The sequence below is a fragment of the Mesitornis unicolor genome, unplaced genomic scaffold, assembly GCF_000695765.1.
Source record: "Mesitornis unicolor isolate BGI_N332 unplaced genomic scaffold, ASM69576v1 scaffold9819, whole genome shotgun sequence".
Taxonomy (NCBI): Eukaryota; Metazoa; Chordata; class Aves; order Mesitornithiformes; family Mesitornithidae; genus Mesitornis; species Mesitornis unicolor.
Window position 1 is genome coordinate 10,153 of NW_010206579.1, and position 20,930 is coordinate 31,082.

At 48.9% G+C, this 20,930-nt stretch overlaps 1 protein-coding gene across 1 annotated transcript in view; it reads left to right on the forward strand.

The window, feature by feature from the left end:
• Nucleotides 1-1,362: 1,362 nt before the first annotated feature.
• The window catches only part of COL27A1 (collagen, type XXVII, alpha 1), a gene marked incomplete at its 5' end in the record, with an annotated part of 42,439 nt that continues 22,871 nt past the window's right edge, over nt 1,363-20,930 (forward strand). Inside the window, 8 exons of the mRNA XM_010191817.1 lie at nt 1,363-1,416; nt 1,878-1,922; nt 2,082-2,126; nt 3,092-3,216; nt 6,879-6,932; nt 7,320-7,326; nt 7,629-7,682; nt 9,120-9,227. Coding sequence (XP_010190119.1) covers nt 1,363-1,416; nt 1,878-1,922; nt 2,082-2,126; nt 3,092-3,216; nt 6,879-6,932; nt 7,320-7,326; nt 7,629-7,682; nt 9,120-9,227 — 492 coding nt within the window. The remainder of the gene's footprint in view (nt 1,417-1,877; nt 1,923-2,081; nt 2,127-3,091; nt 3,217-6,878; nt 6,933-7,319; nt 7,327-7,628; nt 7,683-9,119; nt 9,228-20,930) is intronic.

Genomic DNA, 20,930 nt, shown 5'->3' on the forward strand with positions numbered 1-20,930 from the left:
TCTGGCTGCGTTCTCTATACATCTTCTGCTGTTACACTGCCTTTCTTTGTGAGTCTCTCTCTGCCTGTCACACTGGAGTTGCTTTTCTAACACATTGGCTCCCCAGCCCTGTTATTACTTTTGGCACTCGGTTTGCATCCCGATTAAGCACATTGGCTCCTGTTTTCTCTATTTCCGCATTGGCCTGCTCTCAGGATTCCTCCTAACGCTGCATTCTAGCACCGCTCTGTGTTTTTATTTATTATTTATATTGCAGTAGCGCCTAAGAGTCCCAACTGAGCTCATGGCCTGATTATGGACATGACGTGCATTAATAGAGTCTCTTGATATGCCCTTTTTTTTTTTGCTGTTTTATTTTCCCTAGCCATGGCTCTGTTTATTCTCCATCAGTGTAACAGACTGGTTTCTGGGGTTCAAATGGTGCAGAGCACTGTGCATTCATCTCTTCTGAAATTACTCTGAAAGCCAGATCACAGTTATCCCCTCTTTGAGACCAGTGCTCTCCTCACCTAGCACCCTCTGGAAGAACAAGGACGCCCCATCCTCAAGGGTGTACGAGCTGTTCAATTTTAGCTAATCACATCCAGCATCGCTTACTGTCTGCAGTCTTGTATGTGCCATGAGCGTTTGCAGCAGCTTGTGTGTCCCCTGCACCTCCTGAGGTCCCCGTGCACACACACATACACCCAGGAGCACACACACGTACACCCAGGAGCACACAGACGCAGGGTGTGGGACCAGACATGCTGGAGCAGCAGGGCTGGCTGTGCTCCCCACATACATATGCATGAGCACCTGCCTGCTCCCTCACAGCAGCCAGCTCCTTAAATAGCAGGTAACTGGAGCTGAAGGCTCCAGTTCAGCTGCCAGCAAATATACCCGGCTCTCTGGGAGCAGTTTGGGGCCCAGGACAGCTGCAAAGGTACCCTACAGTGGTACCTCTCTATATTTTGTAGCTTTGTCACCCTGATTTCTAGAGGTTTGATGTCAGTAAGGCTAGAACTGCGAGTCTGTGCATTGCAACACCCCTGTCCTGTAACTGTTGTCTGAACATAAGGCTGTTCCTGGCCTGCCTTTCTCCTCTGGCTTTGGTTTGCGGTTGGTAGTTGATTTAACAGGAATTAAAAGTATTTTGGTGCTATGTGCTGGTGAATGGTGAGAAACGAAGCAACAAAACACAGAAGGGGTCTTTTGAGTCCTGGGCTTTGAGCTGCTGTGCTCAACCCAACCAAGTATAGGTTGGCTTAGCCAGGGCTGATCTCATGGACTTTCCTGGTGGCCAAAGCTAGGGTGACTGCTGTATTTTCCAGTGTCACATATACTCTGTGTTCTTATTTTTGCCTCTCTTTTGCCTTTTTCCAGGGTGCCAGAGGGCCTGATGGACCAGTAGGCGAGCCGGGGTCACGAGGTGTCAAGGTGAATGCCAGTGGGTGGCCGGGTTGGCCAAGGCTGCTCTTAGCTGTGTTGTGAAATGCCCTAGACAGGATCAAGGTGACATTGTCCTCCACAAACAGGGGATGTTCGATCGCTCCATGAGGATCAGCCAGCAGGGATGAGTCTTTCATGCAGATGGAGTAAAATCTGTCCAATGTGGGCATCAGGGCCCTTTCTGCTGGGATCTGAGACCCCAAACGCAGAGGCAATTCACAAACATAAAAGAGCTTCTGCTAAAATAATGGGGTCCCTTGAAGGAATGGGAGCAGCTTTAACTGGCAGTGAGTGCACTTGACTGTTACATCAGAATGTTGCACAAAAATCAGAGCAATTAAACATAACTGGTAAAATATGACCTAAGGGAATATGTATCTGTTCTGATGTATTTGATATTAATTAGATTTGCACTCTTGCCAACATGTCTTTGTCTCCTTGCTTCGCAGGGCCGACCAGGGGAGCCAGGCAAGCTGGGGCCAGACGGCCTGCAGGTACGTCCTCTGTGACAGCCAAACCTGGTGCGGTGTCAGACCCCTATGGGACACCCACACGTGCACAGTGCCTGGGCAGCTGCAGCTTCTCCTGGCCAAAGCACCGCAGGTGTCTCAGCACATTCCTGGCTGCTAACTGGTGTCACTGTGTGTTCACAGGGGAAGATGGGTGAGACTGGGGAGACAGGAGCACGTGGCTTTCCAGTAAGTGTTCCATTCCTTGTGCTTTCTTTTATAACCTCGATTTCATGCTAGTCTGTAAGTTTTGGGTCCAGGAGGAGGAACTTGGGCAGTGTCTCACTTACGGCATCACCTCTCCACTTCTTTTACTGGAGCGTTTGAGATGAATGAAAGATTGCTATGGGGTTGGAGCTCACCTTGGTGTTTTTAATTTTTCTAGGGCATCCAAGGACCTTCTGGACCTCCAGGAGCAAAAGGGGCTCCAGGCGACCCGGCAAGTGTCTTATCGCTCTCCCTTCATCTGTCTTCCCTTGCACACACACAGACACTTCATTTGTTTCTCTGTCTTTTCCCCACCACTGATTCCCGTTCCCAGCTTCTCTGTCCTTGCCAACTCCAGTGTGGTCAGAGATGTGAAAGACTTGGCTAGAATTCTGGGAGTCATGAGGAAAGACAAGGTCAGACCCCTGGAAAGCAAAAGAGGGCCATAGATCAACCGGGGAGAGTGTAGGACACAGCCTGAGATAGATTTCAGAAAGGAAGGGAGAAAGGAAGGGCAAGGTTGGGCCTGGGACATGGTTGAGATGTAACAGGAGGAGTTGAGCTGGGCTGGTAGAGCAAAAGGGGAACCACGAGGGAGGCTGATGGTGTCAGAACTGAGCCCACAGCTTTGGAGGAGGCACTGGGAGGTAACAGATGAAGACACAGACCTCAAGGAGGGCCAATAGGATCACAGAAGCAGGAAGAGGGGTCACGTCCTGCTCTTTATGTCTGTGGGGACTGACCTGGACTGAAGAAAAAGTTAAACTAGGCATTTTTCAGGTTGGCAAATGCAGTTGTTCTAGGCAGGAGCCAGAAAGATGAAGGACCTGCTGAGCTGTTTGCCTGTTAAGCACACCCACTGCTGGCTTCTTCGTCTCATTGGTCATCTCTTGCTCACTGTGTAGCTCCACTGTGATGTGGGAGGGAACTGGTGTTTTATCTTACAGGCTGTGAAAGTGATGGCCCTTCAGAAATGGAAACAGCTGTATGAAAAGAGCCCTGTGTCTCTGTTTTTCAGGGGCCACAAGGACCACAGGGGCCACCTGGGCCTTTGGGAGAAGTTGGGCATAAGGTACGTCTGATCTTTGCTCCTGTTTGTTTTCTTGTTGCATAAAGAGTAGCAGGACTGAAAGAGGAGTAAATGTGCAGAGGTGCATCCTTCCACTCCTGAGGACATGAGCAGGAGGGATTTCCCTCAAGTCTGAAAGTCAACTTCCAAAGCAAGCAGTGAAAATCACAAATTAAAGCATTATTTTCATCACTGCCCATAGACACCCAGATGTGCAGAGCCATTGTCACAACAAGATAAACATTTCAAAGCTGACCACACTGGCAGGCATGGCATGGCTCTATGGCCACACCAGGGACCCCCTTTCCTGTTCCAGGGTGCAGATTCAGGGACCAAATACAATTCAAACTGACAACTGGTCTTTTCTTTCCCCCTCGCTGATGCCATTACTGGCAAGACACAGTTTTGTCAGCCAGCCTGGATTGCAGCCCCATCACAAGCCACTGCAGCCAATGGAAGAAGCTCAGAGAAACGCCTTTGCTGCTGACTGAGCTTTTGGGTTGCCGTTGCCATGAAGCAGTGGCACAAACACACCATAACCAACACAGCAGCAGCTGCCAAACGGTGCCCTGACACGGAGAGCAGGAGATGCCTTCATGGTTTCCCCCTAACTTGTCTGCAATCTTGACCTGATTTCACTCTCCTTAAGTATTACAGTTTTGGCTGTGTCTACCAGATGTGCCAGTTCCCCTTGCATAGCTCCTGTCCATAGGTCCTGAGCTGCAATGCAGATACGGTGTTTCACTTGGTTGTGAAAACAGCAGTGAAGGTGGCTTTTAATGCGGTCTACTGCAAAGTGTGTGAGTCATGAAAGTTTCCATTCTCATGGCTGCTAGACTGGACGGAGCGAGCTCTCGGCGTGGTAAACCACACTGGGGAGCTGGAAAGCTGCTACTGAGCCACTCTGGATGTTTCCAACCAAGAAAGTACAGAGCTTTATTCAAATCTGTGACTCTTCCAGGAGCCTTTCTCTGCACTGGCACCTCTGGAGAAACCAAAGCAGGGTTTTTGCTTTCATTGGAGCTTGAATTTTCTCGTTGCGTGACTTGACCATTTGTTCATAAACCCAACATGCGCCCTGCTCCCTCTCTGCTGGAATCCATTTCAGCAAGTCAGGAATTGGCTTTATTCCCTGGGCAGCAGAGTGCTCCCTTGACTATGTGCTCTTTTTTTCCTTTATTCCTAACTGCAAAGAGAAGGGAGTTTGTTGTCCGGAAAGCAAATATCATAAGTAAATAAACCTCTCAAGCCCTTTAAAGAAAAGCTTTGCTGTCCCATCTTTGGGCTTGTTTCACAGATTCCCATTTCCCGTGCTCCCCAGAGGCAGTAGAAAACGTACGAAGGTTAAAGCTCCCAATTGATCTCTGTACCAAAGGTGTCCAATGAACGTGACCCCTCTATCGCAAGGCTGCACGTGGCAGCTGGACACCGCGTAACAGTTTGCAAGGTCACTCTCCCAGCTTCCCTCTTCCTGTCTTACTTTCCATAGTTTTCCAGATCAGGTACTCGTTTTTGGCTCTCAAGACTGGTGGTACAAGAGAATGTGCTCTCACCAGTGGCAATGGAGAAGTAGGGTTGCAAGGAGCACAGCGTTTTTGTTATCCTCTGTATCAGCCAAGCTGCTGGGTCCTTCTGAAGAGCTTTCAGATCTAATTCTGGGCCTTTTTCCCTTCTTTCCCAGCTACTCCCAGCACTGATCCCTGGCATGGTTACTAACCTCAGAAAGCAAGGGATTGGAAGGAGATAGAGAGATGCTTGGCAAGGGAGGCGTGGGAGACGCACTGAGCCCTCCCAGGAACTGGGCATGGGGGGGTGTGGGGCCTCTTTGATGCTGCATACCCTGAGCCAGCTCCCGGGAGGTAATTACATGGCAACCAGGGCTGCACTGTCTCAGGAGGGCTCTGCTAAAGGAATTATGTCTTTGATCTTGCTTTCTACTTGCTTACAATGGGTTTTTTCATTATATTTTTTTCTTTCCAGGGACCGCCTGGCTCAATGGGACAACCTGGCCTTGCGGGTGAACCTGGCATGAAGGTGAGAAAAACGCGTAGTGCAATTTCTCTGTCAGACCAGGGAGATAATAGCAACTTCTGTTCCTGCAGGGTGGGTAACATCACAGGTTCACCCTCCAGCAGCCAGAGCAGACAACATAATAAACAGAGGAAGAATAATAAAATAACATTAACTTTAAGCCCTTGGTTACAAATTTCTGAGCCTCATCCAGAGGAGAAGGCTGTGGATGCTGGGGAGAAGCACCATCCCAGGGACTTTGTGCCTCCAGAGATGCAAAGAGCCTTGGAAATGAAGCTCAGCTCTTCCACAGATCTAAAACTTGAGTGGAGAGGGAAATCCAGGAGATTCGGAGATCCAGGCAGCTTCTAATTTGAAACAAGAGTCTCAGGAAGGTCTCAAACTTTAAAATACCCTTGGACAAGGTCCTGCTGCAGTTCCCAAGCCTCAGCTCTCTGGGGACTGAACTTCTGTAATGGTTATGGGGGAAAGGTGCCCTGCTCCATGAATGCACCTTCTTGTCCACATGGAAAGGCCTGTAAAAACCGTCTCTTTGTTTGAATGAGATCCCTGTGCTGAGCAGCTCAGAGGGGTTTTTATTTTATCCTGACCCCCTTTCCACTTGGTTTGAAGGTCCACTCCTGTGTGCAGAGCTTTTAAACGGGCTCTATGTGGGGATTAAATGCAATTTCCTCTTTGCTGTTCTTCACTCCCCACCCCCAGCCCCATCCTTTGCCATGTTTTCCTTGGCAAATCTTCTGACACTTCACTGGAGCTACCGTGTCTTTGGCGTCCTGATACTGCACAAGTGTTTCAGCTCCCGTGCTCCTGGCTGCCCTCCTGGGGAACAGGACACGATGGTTTGCACAAACACCCCTTTACCCGCTGTCAGTGCAACACATCCTTGCCAGGAGTCAGCAAGAGTCTGGTGCTGCTCCTCCTCCAGTGCTGGGAGGTGCTAGGACAGACTGGAGTTGCTCAGGGCAGTCATCACGTGCAGGCAGGCCCGTTTGCCGTGGGATGAGATGTATGGATAGGTCAAACCTTTTTCTCCTTCTCTGCATTTCCTGAGCTCTTTCTTACAAAGCAGTTTGCTTTGATGGGCACACATGGGAGGCAGTGGCCTTATGGTCATTGTATGCCCAACCTCACGGCCTTTTCCCAAGATCCATTTGTTTGCCAGTTCCAGGCACCTTCAGTTCATTCATTTTAGTTCATCTCCACGTTCCTCAGTCCTGCTGAGGCTCAAAGAGCTGTCAGCATTCTTCTCCCTTGCTTTGGTTGTGTGTGTGCTGCAGCACTGCATTGCACCCAGCATTGCTGCTTTTCCTGCCAAAGGGCCGTGCCGAGGGGATATCTCCTGTCCCTCAGCCCATGTCCAGGATATCTCCTGGCCGTGTGGCTGCAGGCAGCACAAACCACTCCTCGTCCCCTGCCCTGCCAAGCACCATTGCAACAGGGCCTGCGAGGTGTGCGCCGACCCTCTGCAAGCAGAGGTGCTGGTGATGCCAACCTGTCCTCTGGACCCCCTTGCAGACTGAAGGTGTTTGTGTGGGAGAAGGAAAGAAAAAGTCAAAATGAGGGGTGTACTGTGAAATGCTTCATGCTCACTCGCCGTCAGTAAGCAGCTTGTCTCTGTGGTTCCTTCTTTCTAGGGTGATCCTGGCCAGTTGGGAGTCCCTGGAGAGCAAGGCCTCATTGGCCAAAGAGTGAGTACGATCACCTTCTGTGCCTTATCTGTTCTGCAGGGGCTCTCTTTCTGGGCAGACAGACCCTTCTCTGGGCGTCCCGTAACCCTTATGGCCCTTGTTTCTTCTGTGGGTGGTGGAAACACCTTTCTCAGAGCCTGTCAGCTTGAGCTCCCCAGCCGACATGAGCTCCTCCAGTGCTATGGTGGGGCTGGGACAACCTCATGTGTGACTGGAGCAGTGTGGGAACAGACCCATCCTGTTCTCCACGAGGTGCAGGGAGACGCTGGAGCAGAAGACGGGCGTTAAGCAGGGAAACACTGGCCACACTATGCACACATGGGGAGGGAGCCAGGGCCGGGATGAATGCATGGATTGAAGCTGGCGGTGGTTCTTGTCCCTTCTCAGGACTAAGGTCAGTTTTTGGAGCAGGATGGGGAAGCCCAAGGTGAAGTGAATACAAACCAAGCCCCTTTTTCAACACATGGAAAGACATCAGTGGAGTCTGTGGAGGAGAAACTATGGCTCAGATTAAGGCAAGAGGCTGAGCTCCTGCTCTTGCTCCAGGAAAAGCTTGTCCATCACTAGCGTATAGGACAGGACGTGTGTCAAAGTGCAGGGCTGGGCTCCTGTTGCTCCCACAAGCCAGCTGCCAACAGCATGGAGGGAAAAAGCATATTTGGGCACAGCCTTATGTTGCCTGCTTTTGTCTTGCAGGGAGAATCAGGGCTGGAAGGGGACAGCGGGCCACCTGGGCCAGATGGTGTCAAGGTAAAGCTCGCTCGTGGCGTGTTTCAGCTCTCACATCTCTGTGCACCGGAGGCAGGTTGAAGCCAAGAGGGGTTTTGGGTCCTCTGTGCAATAAGCCTCTGCCCTGCTTTCTCCAAGGATTTTTTTTTCTGCAAGCACACATAACAAACTCCTCCTGTTTCACTCCTCTACCCACATTTTTGGCATCTGATCAGGTCTCCAAAAAGGTCAACTTCTTCAAAATCGACTTTCCAACAATTTGTCTGTTTTAGTTGAGTCTTTACAGATTAAATTTCCAACTAATCAGGGATTCCTGGACCTGGCAGGGGAAAACAAGAATTGTCCGTCACTCCCCCCTGCACTGCTGACCAGGACTTCTTTAGCAAGTGAAGCAACCAGACCCAATTCCTCTTGGCAAAGCCCCAGGTGCTCACTCAGGGCTCTTTATCTTGCTGCTGTGAGTTTGCTACCTTGCCTTTGGAACAGGGCTCTGATTTCTGTCCCTGCACAGCTGGCCTTTCCAAAAAGGCCAACAGTTTTGTTCCACGGAAAGAAAAAGCAGCCGGTCCCACAACAATGCAATTTATTGCTTTATTCTAATTAAACTATTTGCCATGTGTCTCTGCTTCTGCTTATCTCTGAATGTTGGACCAAAAGACTCCTCCTTATAGACTTCTGTATTCTCCTGCCACCACCAACTGTCTCCAAGAGCTCTTGAACCAAACTGGGGTTTTTTCACCCTTAATGTGTCTCTGGATGGTGAGGAGCATTTGTGTAACCCGGGGAGATGTTGCTGTGCTCTCACTAATGCAGGTGGAGAACGACTCTGTGGAGGCTGGTTGGTTGCACAAGTGTAGGTGCTGCTGTCAGTACTAAATTGGCCTTTTGGATTGTCTCCATAATATTTTGTGCCATCAATTATAAGAACGGTGATTTGACATGGTACCTACTGCTCGGACCAGAAATCCTTCACAGGGACAAGATGATGCTGTTTCGCAGAGCTTATTTGAGCCTTGGGCTGATTCTTGCTTGGCAACAAGAGCCCAGAGGCCGCTCCAGACAAACCCATCCCATTAAAAAATCTTTCAGCGTCCTGAGCTCAGGGCTTCTGGGAGAGGCAAGGGAAACTTTCAGATGTTGTCCGCCTGTCTCATTCACGTGGGAGGTTCAGGCCTTATTGCAGGAGAAGCAGAGGGGTTCAGATTACCCTGTGTAATGGGGGAGTTCCTTCTCCTCCAGCCAAGAGACTTTTTAAAAAAAGAAACCTGGTTTTGCTCATTTTTTAAATGTCAAGTGTATTATGACTCATCCTCATTCATCCTCTTGCTTGCAGGCTCTCTTCCTCTCAGAGTCCTGAAATATTAATTATGTGTTGGGGTTTTTTCCTTGCAAAAGCCATGCACAGTGACCCATGTGTTGTGTGGGTATGAAAAGCTCCCACTCTCCTCTCTTCCACAGGGAGACAAAGGAGACCAAGGCCTGGAAGGAGAGAAAGGAGAAAAAGGCACCGAAGGGCTGAAGGGAAAAGAGGGGCCTCCTGGATATCCCGGCATCACAGGTGTCCGAGTGAGTCTGCGAAACCAGCCCGCTCACCCCCATAGGCGGTCCGTGGGTTTCCCGTAGGAGCTTGTGCTCTTCTCCCTGAACTCCACCGGCAGCCGTGTGTATCTAAGGTCACCAAGGTGCAGGTATCGGCCAAACTCAGCTCCATGGGGCCACCCGCGCTCTGGTTTCCAAACCAGCAGTTGCATCTTGCCCCAAAAGGCTCAGCAGGGAGTGCTGCGTGCTCTTGTCTAAATTCCTGCGTGCACGGTGACTTTAACCTTCCCGGTGGCTGCAGTGTGAGCCCAGAGGTGAGCGTGTGCTCCCCAGCTCGAGCACTGGGGCACAGCTGGCACACACCGAGCCCCGGGCTGCAGAAGTCAAACCAGCTTGGCTGGAGAGGTGAGATCCTTCTGCAACAAGAGGGCAAAAGTTTGCAGTCTTGTGTCTGGGAGGCTGGATTGCATTTAAACCCTAACAAGGATTAAATAGGCTTTTTCTTTTTTTAATTTTTTTATTTTTTTTTACAAGGACAGTAATTAGTGTAGACATTAATACTGCTGTCACAGGGCATGCTGTGTTGCAGCGAAACACCTGGGGGCAGGTCAAGAGGGAGATGCAGGCCATGAACCAGGACCCTCTGCTTGGGGCAGGAGGTCATCTGAGGTGTGATTTGTTGCAAGTGTACTGTAAAGTATGTTGTTTTTTGCGAAAAACTACATCCAGGAGAAGGTTTGGTCCTTTAATCAGGAGACACATTTGAGATGTGGATCATTCCTCTGGTCTGCCAAAGGCTTTGGGACACTGCCTCTCTACTGCATCTGTAAAATGGACCACCTCGCTGGGCATTAGAGAGGGGCATAGAGAGGACTGTGAGGAGCTGAGTTTCCCCTGGCTGTCACAGCTGGTCTTGGCCTGGAGTTTGGCAGTGGCCAGCTTCTGCCCTCTCTCGCTTCTGTTTGATGATTACTTGCTTACTTCTGTTTTTCCCTTCAGAGGTTTCCCCCTTCAATATAGAAAACAAGTAGAAGAAATTAGCAGGAAATTATTCCTGATTCCCCAGTGAATATCCGAGGCGTGACTGGTTCGCTTGGAGGCCTGATCTCAGTGCCATTAAAATAAAAATGTGATTCTGGCTCCGAGATGAGCCTCCACAGACGAGTTGGGCAGGGCCTGGCCTGGGGCTCCTTTGGCAGTGCCAGATGGAGGACAGCACTGCCCAATGCCCCTGTGGGCTGCTCCGCAAGCCATGTCAGGCCCTTCTGCATGAAACGTGGAGTTTATCAGCTTGACGACATGATTTATTTGTTGTCATTATTGTTGTGGATCAAAGCTGTAGGAAGCATGGACTTACAAGGCATTTTCTGCCCGGATGGGTGGGAGGCAGCAGGCAGGCAGGTACCTCTGAGCGCTGGGTGGATGCTCAGTGTCCAAGTGCGTTGTTTTTCCCTTTGGTGACGTTGTGGCTGGCTAAAAGGAGGGCAGGAAGAAGGGTGTGAGGGGATGGAAGCAGCAAAGGGGCTGAATTTGTGTTATTTTTGGGCTGAGGTTGGGATTTGAGCACTGACTCAACTAGAAAGTGGAAACATTGGCTTAATGCTGTGGTGCAGCACCATAAATGTGCAGAATAAGGCTGTCGTCCTGCCCCAAATAAGGCCAACCCTGGCCACAGCCTCCTGTATCCACAGGGAGCTCGTTGCAGGATTGGGACCATACCATGGGTGAGGGGTGGTCCCCAAACCCCAGCTCCCTCCCAGCTGTGGGCTGGCATGGCTGAACATCCCGGCCCTCCATGTGCTGTACTTCTGGCTGGTTCACATGTTTATATTGCACATGTTTTAAGAACCAATAAAAATACTAAAATCATGCAAAAGCCATATTAAGTTATAAACTATAAAATATAGATTCTCTCAGACTCCAACCCTGCTGTTTGCCAGCATGTCCCTGGGAACATGATGCCATTTTCTGTTTTATGTTTTAAAAAAGGAGTAAATAGAGCCAAGATTCCTGCTCATAATCACTCCCTTTTGTTGTTCTTTTTTTTTTTACTGCAGAGTGCTATATTTCCATCTACTATTTTAATGTGCTTCTTTGTATATCCTTATGTCTAAACTCAGACAGACTTTGAGACCCACATAGGCTCCAGATAGCACTGCTGCTTCTGCCAAACACCTGGCCGTTACCAAATGTATGGACTGGTGTTCTTGTGCTCACTGCGCTAATTTAAAGATGGAAATCTTCTGACAGAAGTACAAATTATTTTTCCTTTCCCCTTTTCCTTTGAGACTTTTATCCTATCTTCCCATGGAGAAAATGTGCAGTTACTAGTGGGGTCTTCCTTAGACTTGTGCTAAGATAAAAGTTTCCAGCTCAGAGATGCAAACTGCTAGAGATAACCAACCCCCTCCCTTTCAAGTGAGGATGGGAAGCTGGAATATCAACTCATTCTCAGCAAGACGTGCCATGAAAGCCACCACAGCCTCAGCCCACCAGAAATGTGTACAATGGGCAGAGGTTTTTAAGGCTGCTGGACAGAAATAACAAAAATCTTGTCAGGGAAAAACCCTGAAGGTGTTCACCCACGGGCAAATGCCAAGGTTGAACAGGGACAAACTGCTGTCCAGGATTTGTAGGGCACTATGGAAATTGCCTGAGGAAGGTGTGGAGGCGTTGCAGGGAGGAGGCACGTTGGGTTTGGGTGTGCTGCAGATGCTGTGTGTTTACAGATCACACGTGTTGCATATGGTTTTAATACATCTGATGTGATAGTGTTACGCTGTCCAATACTCAGTTTAGATGGTTTTAAAGAGAACTTCATCTTTAGCCATTGCATCTTCATTTGTCTCTCCTGGCATGACACCCAGGAGTCCTTACATCCATGCTTCACTGCATTCCCACCTGGATCCACTGATTTTCCCTGGACTTGAGATGTTTGCTTCTGCTCTGATATTGTTGGGGTATCCTGCTCAGCTGCAGAGGGGACTGGGAAGATGTTGATGCTTCTGTGCAAGAGGGAGAAATACACACACAAGTATCTGTCTCGTTACCTGTGCCAACAAACTGACCTCCATCTGGGAGAGTGTACCTCGTCTTCTGCTTCTGCAAGACATTCATATTAGCTTGAGGAAGCTGATGCCCATCTGCAGTTGTGGACATAGAGACAAACTTCTCCTCCACCTTGGCTTGGCCCTGTGTTGCCCTCTGCCTCAGCTCTAGAGGGGACCCACACAGACATGTCTCTCACAGACAGCCTCTGGAAAAACCCTTTTCATCACAAATCACTGCAGCTACACCACATCTTGAAGACTTTTCCATAACACCAAGGACATGTTTAGTCTTAATCTTCATTTTGCTTATGTCTAAAGGAATGTGACGCTTCAGTATCAAGTGTCCTCTTGACAGATGTAGGAAACAAGGCTCCTAATTGCTCTGAAACAATCTGCCTTTATTGCTGGTACATTTTCAGCCCATTTTGCACGTACTGGCCTGGGGCGAAGGGCTGGTGCTGGCAGTGCCCTGTGCAGCCACAGAGCAGGTAGAAAATGGGGAATTTGACAGGGCTTGTACAAGCTCACACCCCATGTGGTGATGGGCCAGCACAGAGGATGGAAAGAGGTTTGCAGTGTTTCGGTCTGCACAGTCCTAGAGCTCCCTGGGCGATGGCAGATGAAGGGAAGTGCTGGAGCATCCTCACAGGTGCTGGAGGAAGCATAAAGGGTCTGCGCTGCCCTTCTGGGTCATGCAGAAGAGAGACGTTCACCCAGCGATCGATCCCTGCAGCAGGGACATGTCTGGCTTTGCTGAGCAAGGTTTTATTTTCCAGAAAGCCACCCCATTGATACAACATCACCGGCACAACCAAATGTCCCTCGGTGCTCAAGAAACCTTTTCCAGAGATGATTAACTTGAACTTGGCTCAGCCATTTCCAGTATTAACATATCTGAAAACCAGTTTCCACTGTGGTTTTAAATCTCAAACAAAAGCAGCAGGGAGGCCCCAGCCGAGTCTCCAGGGGTAGTTTGTACATGTTTCAAAGCCAGTGGATTTCAGCAAACAAACCTGGCAACTGAGATGGTCCATGAGTCTCACAGCTGTGGCTGGCAGGATGCGAGGCAGCTGGAGCTGAGATACACAAGTATCCTCTATCTTTTGGTCACTTTGTCCAAGTTCGCGCTGCTCCGTTCAATCCCAGTTCCTGTTCAGCAGAGGGTTGGGCCAGTTGTGTCCTCTGGTCCTAAGAGAGAAATCGGAGCCTCTGAAACACAGCTAGCACACAGCTGAGTGCATGATCCACTTGAGATTTCAAAACTCGTATCAGATGTGCACCTTTCCTGACCTGCTGTCTCACATACTATCTCCTCCCAGTGGTTTCCATCTTCCTCTAATACAAACTTCTTGCCTTCACTTGATCTTGACTCTTTTTTGGACTTGGCCTCTGGTTGGCTTGTTTGAGCAGTGATAATCTCTTTGCCTGGCAAGTGTTTGGGCATCTCTGTTCAGAGAGACTGGTGACACGGATCCTGGGGTCAACAGTGTGGGGAGTGGGAGCAGGAGTTGTCCACTGGAAATCCAGACTTCCCATATGGGCAAGCCAGGACAAGGATACGTCTCTGCAGTCTGTGGGGAGACTGGAAGGTACAGCGGCCTGTGAAACCTTGGCAAGGCATCCATCAGCAATGCAAGTGTCACAGAGTAGTTTGTTGAAATAAAAAAACTATTTGCTGACTTGTCATTGCACAAGGGATTAGTGCCATGAAGCTTGAAATACCCAAACAACATTGTCAGAGTAATGTGCATTTACAAATTATCCGGCTGTCAGTTGATCCTGCTCTTCACAACAGAGGATGATAAGAGTCAAAGGTTGAAGTCACCAATCTGCAACCATCAACCTGGATACAGGCAAGTGGCTCCTGAGACTAAAACCCCCAAAAGTGCTCCTCTGCTGCTTCTCTCTCCACCTACGGAAAATACGGCATTTCAGCCCTTCCCTCGGAGGGTGGCTGTGCGAAAGGCCCAAGCCAGTTGGCAGAAGGGAGGTGGTGGGTTTCCAGCTGCTCTCCGTAGCTGTGTGCTGTGGTTTTCGTAATGTGCTGGTTGTCGTACAAGGCAGACATCTGATAGCAAGGTTTTTACAGTTCCAGGAAAGCAATTTGAGAGCCTGTAGGTAATGAAATACAACATGCCCTGAAACAAGAAAATCCCTCGTTGTTCAGCAAAACTGGGAGCCCAGATATTTTCTTTTTCCACTTCCTTTTAAACCTGAAATCCTATCTGCAGTGTCATTCAAGCCACGTCAGGACTCTGAAAGCTTTGAGCCAGACGCTCCACTGGTATAAATTGCCATAAACAATTACATCAGAGAGGATCAGGCTGCGTGTGCCGGCCCTGCTGCGTGGTGCAGATGTGCACCAGCAGCCCGAAAAAGAGCTCTCAGGGCTGGTAAATCATTTTGCTCTGGAGTGACAAGGTCCGAAGTCCTTCTGTTTGCTCTCCAAGAGGGTAGGGTGACTGAGTTGGGCTGGGGTGGAGATCTGAGAAGGTTTTCTGAGGGAACTCAGTGCTTTGAAAGGGATAAAGCCACTATCCAGCCCAGTACAGATCAGAGCACTGGGTGAACTCATGGATTTGGTTCCAGTGCTGTGATCTCAGCCACATGGCTCCCAAGCAGGGCAGCAATTCCACACGCAATGTTGGATGATGTCCTGAGGACAGCGTCCTTCCCATCGTGTTCTTGTTTCTCCATCATCTACAGGTTGCAGTCCTGAAGTGTAAGGAGGACTTGCTGGTCAGGATGGACCTTCTGCTCTGAGCTAGCAGAGCTGCTCCAGAAACAGTCACAGCTGAGACAGGGCTGGTTTTGGTGCTCTGTAATGCCAGGGCAGGAGCTCATTCACAGCCAACACGCTGCTCTATTACAAAGTTGTCCAAATGTCACTTGCAGCAGAATGTGTCCATCGTGGTTTTTTGCTCTTTGTTCTTTTCTATTTCCTGCCGTTTCAAACACGATTCAAAGCTTTTCTGCAACAAAGCGCCTCGCTCCGCTGTTGCTGAATCCAGCCATTCGCTCCAAACACATGAGCTCAGTGACAGCTGGCAACACCACATCGGTTACAGGGCGTCCAGCTCCCTGAGAACGCTGGGGCTGCTGAAGGACAATCCTGGAGTCACTTCTGGTTTTAATCTCTGCCGTCCAGGCAGGAATCTGTGCTTTTTTTGATAATGTGCTGAGCTGTTTTTCATGCCCTGGTCTATGGGCTGTCTATGCAGCTCTTACTTGAAAGAAGTTTCTTAAACTCCCTCAGCTGGAGGGTGTGGGGTTACCCTCCAATTGAGCAAGGGAGGGAATGGAGAATATTGGGCTCAGTGTGCAGGGGAGGGCTCTGACAGCCCCAGCAGTGCATCTGTGGTAACAGCGAGCTCCTCACACCTTCACTCTAGGAAATGAGTATTGTTGCTCCTAATCTTGGCCTTGACTAAGTGTTAGCAGTAGAGGCACAAAGTACTGAAGTGACTTGCCCAGTGGTGGCAGAGGCAGAAGAGAGCAGGGACTCCCCAGCCCCATTGCTGTGCCCTGCGCAGTGGCCCAGTACCGGCTGTATCAGCCCGTGGGCCTGACACGTCTCAGCAGGTGTTTCCATGAGACAGCTGTGCTTGTGAAAGGCCATGGGCTGGTACTTGATCCATGCCCCAAGCCACAGCTTGAGGCAACACAACAGAACGTACTTTTCCTGCCCTTACTGCCTGTCCTTTCCAGTACCTGCTACATCAGCAGGGCCAGTTCCCACAGTGGAGTCCGGTTTCTATAGCTGAAGATGCCTGCACTTGGTCCTGATGTGTCATTGTGTAACAGCCTTGGAGTATCATTACTTGTGTGGACAAATATCCAGCAAAGCCATAAGAAGGTATTTGCCTTACCTCAAAAATCAAAGGGGAATGAAGCTGCTCAGGGATGCAGTCAAATGTGCTTTAAGCTCTTTGCTTCGAATAGGGATGGAGCAGGGGTCCAGGCAAGTGCCTCTGCATAGCTGCAGCCCACCGGGCTCTCTCCTTCCCCTTCTAGAAGCGATGTGGCCATCCCTGGGCATCACTGCCCTCAGCTGCTTTCTCCTTTGCTTTCATAATCAGTGCATCACTGGTGGCCCCAGGTTCAGCCTCTTCTGTGGAAGTCTAAACATCCCATTTTATGGAGAGGTACATGCTGGATTTTGCTCTTTGGGAGATTTTATTGTGTGGATTTTTCTCCCCCTTGTCTGCTATTCTGGTACCTGTGACTCAGCACATCAAACCCATTGAAACCTTTGGGGCAGACCAGGGTTGCCCTGGGAATCCTGCAGGGAATTCCAGAGCTCTCCCAATCCCCAGGGAACGGCTGCAGCGACCGAGGTTGCTCCCCTGCAGTCTAGGGGCCATGTGCCCTTGCAGTGAAATCGGCTGCTCTGCCTGCTCTCTCTGCTGCTCGGGAAGGCTGGTCCCAGCTGGTCTTCGTTTAGAGTTAATAGGAGTCAAAATGAGCCAGAATTTGAAATAAATCCCGTTGACTTGGCACGGTTTCTTTCCTGACTCAGACGAAGGAGACGCACTTTTTGTGCAGTTACTCCAAGATTCCCCTCCTTATTGCAAGAGAGGATTTCATTCCCCTCCTCTTCCACAACCCCAGGGCATCTGTGTCCTTCAAAAGGAAGACATTAACCCCTAGTGTTTGAGGGAGAAAAAAAAAAGACACAAGTAGTGCTCATTAGTGTAAATCAGAGTTACACTGCCCAAGTGCTCTGCCTGCTCCTTTCCTCCCAGTTGTCAGCTTCCAGCACTGGCCAATTCTTTGGAGCATTTTGGTGTTGTTGTGTATGAAAACTTCACAGCTCGGTGAGGATGAGGGCTCGCACTTCTCACCACCCATCAAGCCTTTTGGTGGTGCTTTTTTCTCCCGTGCTTCTTTAGAGATGAGGAAACAGAGGCAAAGAGGGGAAAGGGATTTTCCCAAAAATAACGGATTGGTGGCAGTTCAGTTCTTGTGACAAACCAAACCAGCCCAGAGCACACAGCACTGCTCTTTGCTGCCTTACAGTGTGACTACTTAGAAAAACTAAGTTAAATAGACCTCCTCGTCCACAAAACCAGAAGTTGTATATTTCAGAGCAGCATCTGCATGCAGAGATAAGAACTTGCACTAAAGCAGAGAGTTTGGGATACAAGACTTTGGGTTGGATTCCACATTTCTGCTGAGTTCCTCAGATTAAAAGGGAAGTCATAGTGACGCTGGCTGTAGTTTTTCCATTTGAGATCCTTTTATAGGATTTCCCCATCTTGCTTTTTCTTTGAATCCAGCCAGCCAGCTCTACCTGCACTCACCACTCGGGTTTCCACAAGCAGGCCAAGAGCCCATTGCTTCCCAGTGATCCCAGTGAAGCCCTCTGAACCTCACGGTACAATCAGGTCTTTCTTCTTAAGAACAGTTGGGTCTTTCTTCTTTCCCCATACTCATTCAGGAGCTGCTGCCCTGTCTCCTCCCCTTCCAAACTACTGCTCGGCAGAGTGATTATGAAATGTGTTTCTTATAAATCCAAAACATTTATGTCTTCAAATGCCCGGCCCCAATAATCCCACTAATTTCCTGAGTGCTTGTGAACTGTCCTCTATGGGGGGAGGCTTCTCTCGATCAAAGTTTATTAAGTAGAGGTTCTCATATGGAGACATTGCTGAGCGGTAGGAAATGATATGGGGCTTTTTCATTTCCCTTTAAATGAGCTCACTGGCCTGGTCTTGAACAATATGGGCATGGTCATCCTATGTTTCATGCTTCCTACATTTATTGCTGCTTTAGGTTTTCTGCTCTTTCTATGCCCAGTGCCTCCAACTATCACCGTTCTTTTTCCTGTCATCATTGCCATTTTCCGTTTATTAGTCAGTAGCTTTGTCCTGGTTCTTCTATTTCTTCCTGCCTCATTTTTGGTAGGGAGGAGTGACCTCAGACCTTCATTCAGTGACACCCAAAAAAAATGTCAGAACATGTTCCTGCTCCACAACAGTCCTGAGTAATCTCGAACCTGCCTGAGATAGGCTTTGGGAAGAAACCTCATCAGTGCTGTGTCCCGTAGAGCTTCCTTCCAGTGCCGTGCCGCAAGTCTGCAAGCAAAGCAGAAAGATATCTGTGCTGTGATGGGCCAAGAGCCACCGCTGCCCTGGAGTCAAACCAGGACGGTGAGTCACGTCTCCGAAACCACTTCCCCGGGTCCAGTGCCTGTAGCAGAGCATCACTGAACGTGGGGAAGTTTGGGTCTGGATTGTAACGCTGTTTGTTGTTTGGCTCCGTTTGGGGCATATCTCTCCGCAGTTCATTCAACTTCCTTATTTTGTTTTTCCGGATGTTTTTGTCGTAACATGGATTTCAACTGTCAATGTCTTGAGAATTTAAAGCTGGGCTGCTCATCCGTTTGCTCCCAATGAACGTTACTGCTGGGCCGTGCAAGAGACCTGTCTTTGCTGCCAAGGCCATCAGCAGCCGAAGGCCTCTTTCTTGCTTACACACTCATCAGTTTGCAATGGAAAATAAACCATCCAGCCTTTCCCTTGGGGGAATATCTACGACCATACTAAAAAAACCCATATAAAATTATGGCAATGAAATTTTAAACATGTTAGACATAAGATGATAAATGTTTTACTTTCCTTGGGCATTTTGGTGGCATATCTGAAGGCATGCGACTTTGTAAAACTGCTGCTTTCCACTGTGTCTGATCAGAGATGCCATCATCTTCTGGAGGTACTCAATATGCTTCACTGGTGAAGAGTGCAGTATATAAAGAGAAATCACCATTTAAAAATAACCCCACTCATGGAAGAGTCTTGGAAAGAAGATTTGTCTTCTCAGCACAACAGTAACCCAAAGCGCACAACAAAATGTGTATAAACCCAGACAATAAAAGCATCAAGTGTTTAGTGCCTTGGCACACTAACCCAACTGATTTGAATCCAGCAAGAAGAACTTGGAATTGATTATTTTTATGTATAGGCTTTTGTACATTTTCCACCCCTCATCGAGGTCTCTACTGAAGAGAGTAGGAACCCTGGGAACTTTTCATTGCAGCGAAAGAGGTCCCAAAAGAAGCCAGATTCCTGATGTACTTTAAGGACCCTGGATGAAGTTACATCTCACTAAATTTTACTTTTATCTAATTTTTTCCCCCAGTCTTCTGGCCCTGATTTTTCCATCACTGGACAGATGAGTCCGAAGAATGCAGAGAAGAAGTATCTGACCTTTTTTGAGCTTTTTAGCCTTTTTTGAAGGCTACCAAAGTCGTTGCTGGGCTTGTTACTGCCTGTGTAGCATGTGACATTGCAGTGATTTCTGGGAATTCTGCATATGTGCCCAGGGAACGTCTGGGATTGCAACAAGCAGCAACCACATCTGGAAGATCACAAGTAGAGATATCGCATATCTGGGAACCCCAGACAAGTGTTGGACTGCCTCTAAACTCATCTGGGCAAAATTCCTGCACAGTTGGAGAAATTTCCACATCCAGGAAAATCAGACATGTGGTAGGCTTCCCGCTCACCAGCAGAGCTCTGCTGGCCAAAGTCCTAGAAAGCACTGCTGGTGGAGCACAGAAATATCCTTTGCTGATAGAGCTTACTCCATCCGAGGAGGTGACTCAGGCTGCGAGATCCAAGCCACGTCTCTGCTGATGGTGTCGCCAGCACGGTTTGACCCATTTATTTGTGCCAGCGAAGCTTTTAACCGGCAGATGAGCGCTAACGACAGCGAGGGAGGCTCAAAGGAACATCTCCATGGTTTACTGCGAGTGGCAGCTGGTCTCGCTATCACTGACAAGAGCTGGAGATGCTGCCAAATCTTATTTTCTCCAGCGATGAAGAAGGAGCCGCACCCTGGCTGGAGGACCCAGGAGAACCTTCTGGAGTAGATGAACATCCCTGCTCAACGAGGCCAATGCATCATAAGGGGAAAAAAACAGCACAGGGAGTTTATTGGAGCCCATATCTGTGTTTGGACTCTGCCAACAAGGAGAGACAAGCTGAAGGAACCCAGAGAAAGTGGAGGCTCTGTCTGAACACAGCACAGTCTTCTGTGGGTCAGTTTTTGTGAGCAGCAGCGCCAGGACTGGCAAAGTCGTGGTTTGGTTTGGTTTTTTCCCCTCTCCCAGATGACTCTAACCCTATATCTGTACTTCATGATCATGCTGGCAGATTTTAGGAGCAGAGTGGAAATTCTGTTTCTCAGATGGGAAGATTTACGGCCTGAATCTGTCTTCTTGAAAAGCAAAGACTTTTCCCAGTGCAGGGTGGAAGCAAGTTTCAGTCATTGCTTCCATGGGAGATGTATCCAGGTGAGGGGAACCAGGCTGTACTTCAAACTCTTCTGGAGTAGCTGTGAGGTCCCTGTGACCTCTCCTGTGAACGGGGTCCATCTGCCCTGCACGGTGGTAAATGGGTACATCTCATCAGTCCCCTGGTGTCTGTGGTTTTTACACACAGTGCAACACATCCCGTAATGTGGAACTACTTGGGTTTAGCTTAAAGTGGCCTTTCTCCTATTTGCAAGAAATATCTATTGCTCATGCTTCCAGAAGATCTTAGTGCACAGCCCAGGGAGGCTGATGGAAAAACACTATGCAACTAATTAAAAATCTCACTTGTGTCTTTAATCATTCACATCTTGTTTTGACAGTAAACTTCTGTGAGTGATTCCACTGTTCACTCTCCAAATTTTC